At 37.9% G+C, this 2,981-nt stretch overlaps 1 protein-coding gene across 1 annotated transcript in view; it reads left to right on the top strand.

The window, feature by feature from the left end:
- Positions 1-2,981, top strand: part of tanc1b (tetratricopeptide repeat, ankyrin repeat and coiled-coil containing 1b) — a 118,232-nt gene that overhangs the window by 22,081 nt on the left and 93,170 nt on the right. The window contains exon 2 of the mRNA XM_016531165.1: positions 1,701-1,822. Within this exon, the coding sequence (XP_016386651.1) occupies positions 1,701-1,822 (122 nt within the window). The remainder of the gene's footprint in view (positions 1-1,700; positions 1,823-2,981) is intronic.

Here is a 2,981-nt window from a genome sequence, read left to right as displayed (position 1 = left end):
TCGCCGATACCGATATATCGGCGACAGGCTCATATCGGCCGATAATATCGGCAAAACGATATATCGGTCGGGCTCTACTATATATGCCTTTTCTGTGAGGCACAGATTTACAAGTTTGTGTTTTTTAAACATTCTCTTTAGGCAATCAGATGTGAGTTAAAATAAATAGAAATGAACATTTGTTTGTGAATGTGAATTAGCCTACACATTTGGGAATCAAATTTTCAAAATATACACATATATTTTTTGAGGCTCTTTTAGCTCCAGACCTGTGTGCTGAATGAAAGATATGTGTGTGAGCGCTCTGAATCTACAGGAATGCTTGTTATTAATATGTGTGGCACTGAGATGAGAGAGATGAAAGAGTAATGAGAAAATGGATATTAATAACAAACTCCCCTTCATCTGTTCATTCTCATGATCACATATTCTTACCTACTCCATACAGACTGAAGAAATAGTTCACAGGCAGTGACAATTTTGTCTGTTTACTCGCCCTTGTGTTGCTTCATGCTGTTATTTTTTATCTTCATGCATGCATTTTATTTTTTTCTGTACTACAGTGTTCTTTTCTAATATGAGTTGTTCCAGGAACAGATTGACATTTGAGTCATTATTTGCTCATAAACTCTCTTTAGAGACTTTCACTTTTAACTTTCATATTTTTTCATAGTTTTGTTTTGTTCAGCAGTGTAATGTAAATGTAAATTTGCTGAAATAGTACTCAGTCTCAGGCCATCCAAGATGTAGATGAGTTTGTTTCTTCATCAGATTTGGAGAAATGTAGCATCACATCACTTGCTCACCAATGGATCCTCTGCAGTGAATGGGTGCCGTCAGAATGAGAGTCCAAACAGCTGATAAAAACATCACAATAATCCACAATAATCCACACCACTCCAGTCCATCAGTTAATATCTTGTGACGTGAAAAGCTGCGTCTTTGTAGGAAACATATCCATCATTAAGATGTTTTTAACTTTAAGCAGCTGCTTCTAACCAAAATACGAGTCCTCTATCCATAATATTTCTTTCTCCTGTGAAAAATTTATCTTTTCTGAATCAGAGAGAAATCTGCACAGATCAAGCACCGTTTACAAGATAAAACAGCTCTAAACAAATATGTGGCTGGATTTTGATGTGATAGTCAACAGGAGATGGACTTTTTCACTGGAGTAAGCCTTATTTTATGGTTTATGGAGTGGTATTTTGGCCAGAACTGATGATTTAAAGTTAAAACGCCTTAATGATGGATTGATTGTTGTTACCGGATTCGATTCTCATTCATTGTAATTGTATTGCAAATTGTGATATAGAATGTAATTTTTATTTGTCAGGAAATGACTGGATTGTAAACAATGTATCAGATTGGAGAGGGGGAGGGGTTAAAAATGAGAGGCATTTGTGATGTCATCAGCAAAGGAGAGTTGTTTCAGAGGTGAAGCAAATGGATTATTTTTTCCTGTAGAATAAGATGCAGAATTTACAATAAGACCAAGGAACATGAATTAAGAAAGTAAACAGAATCAGTTTGAGTTCTGAATCATGACATTCCTTGTGATTCCCATTTTGTGCCTGTTCCAGAGAATGGCAGTGCGTTGCAGTCGCTGTTGTGTTATCTGCGCAGATCCTGTAAGGTCTGTCTCTCTCATTCACCCGTCTCTCTCTCTCTCTCTCTCTCTCTCTCTCTCTGTGTTTCAGAGCTGGCTGGTCCAGGCCCCCCCCCCGCCACTCAGGAGTTGATGACACGCTTGGGGTTCTTGCTGGGCGAAGGCATCCCAGGCTCCTCGCGCATACCTGTGGACGACAAGAATGAAAAAAAGGTATTTTCCGCAACCGCTGCCAGAGTGAGAGAGCGAGACGGTGAGACGGACGGGAGAAAACCGCAAGGATTAAAGCCGCGTGTTTGCTGTCTGTCAGTGTGAGACGCGATGAGGAGTGTGTCTGTGTGCCACCACAGTAAGTCATTCCCGTTCGCTCTGAACCGCTGCAGAGCCGGCGACCAGAAACTTGAGTCGTGTTAACTTGAGGTCTGCTCCAGAAATAGTTTAGTTCTGTCAGGGTTTCGGATGATGAGATAATTAGGCTGAGGCTGTGGTCCGAACGCCCTTCATGTGCAATGCTTTTGTTTAATAAATCATAATGGCTCGTCGCTCTGAAGGCGTTTGGGAATTGCGTGAAGAGGGAAGCAACAATGTGTGTCTTTGAGAGTTGGTAATGATCTGCGTCGTGTGTTCTTGGACGATGCCGTCCAGAGGGATTCGGTGAGCGTCTTTATTCTGTTTCATCAGGCTGCCGTCTGGAAGTTTGTTTTAAAGGAACTTTCATCTGGTTTTGTGACCTTGACTGACTCACGTTCCTGCGATGACTCAGAGGGGCTGCTGGTGTTTGGGGTCTGAGAGAGAAGGACGTAAACAATCTGCCTCATTCAGGCTTTTCAACAGTCAGTAACTTGACATTAGTGCATTTCATTTTGTCTGGATCTATAATGCTAATCAAAAATATGTTCTGAAATAAATTCATACAGACAGTGAAATGAAAGCACCTCTTCTATGATGAACATGTTTTCAAAGTCTGAATTGAAATGATTTATGATATTTTTGTGGGTGTTAATGTCAAAAATGTTTACGTGTGAGTGTCAAAAAAAAAAAACATTTAAAAGCTGAAATATTTGAAAAAAATTGCATAATAGTAGTAAATAATAATAATATTAAAGAGAGGAATAATTTTATATTTAAATATGTATGTATGTATTATTACTATTATTATTACTATAACATTAAAATAGTTTTATATTTAAATATTAAAATTTAAATATTAATGTGGTGCCATTAACATCCAGGAAGACATTTTGTTGTCATGTGACAAAAAAATTGATATTTTTGTGGGGTTTAAAGTAAATAATGTCTAGTTGGTATTTTTTTATTTCATCTGGAGATTGTAATAAAGAAAAAATAATTAGCATTTAAAATCTGGAATTTT

Source organism: Sinocyclocheilus rhinocerous, unplaced genomic scaffold (genome assembly GCF_001515625.1).
Source record: "Sinocyclocheilus rhinocerous isolate Xijiao unplaced genomic scaffold, SAMN03320098_v1.1 scaffold1806, whole genome shotgun sequence".
NCBI classification, from domain to species: Eukaryota; Metazoa; Chordata; class Actinopteri; order Cypriniformes; family Cyprinidae; genus Sinocyclocheilus; species Sinocyclocheilus rhinocerous.
Note: the sequence above shows the minus strand (reverse complement) of the source record. Positions and strands in the feature narration are given on the sequence as shown.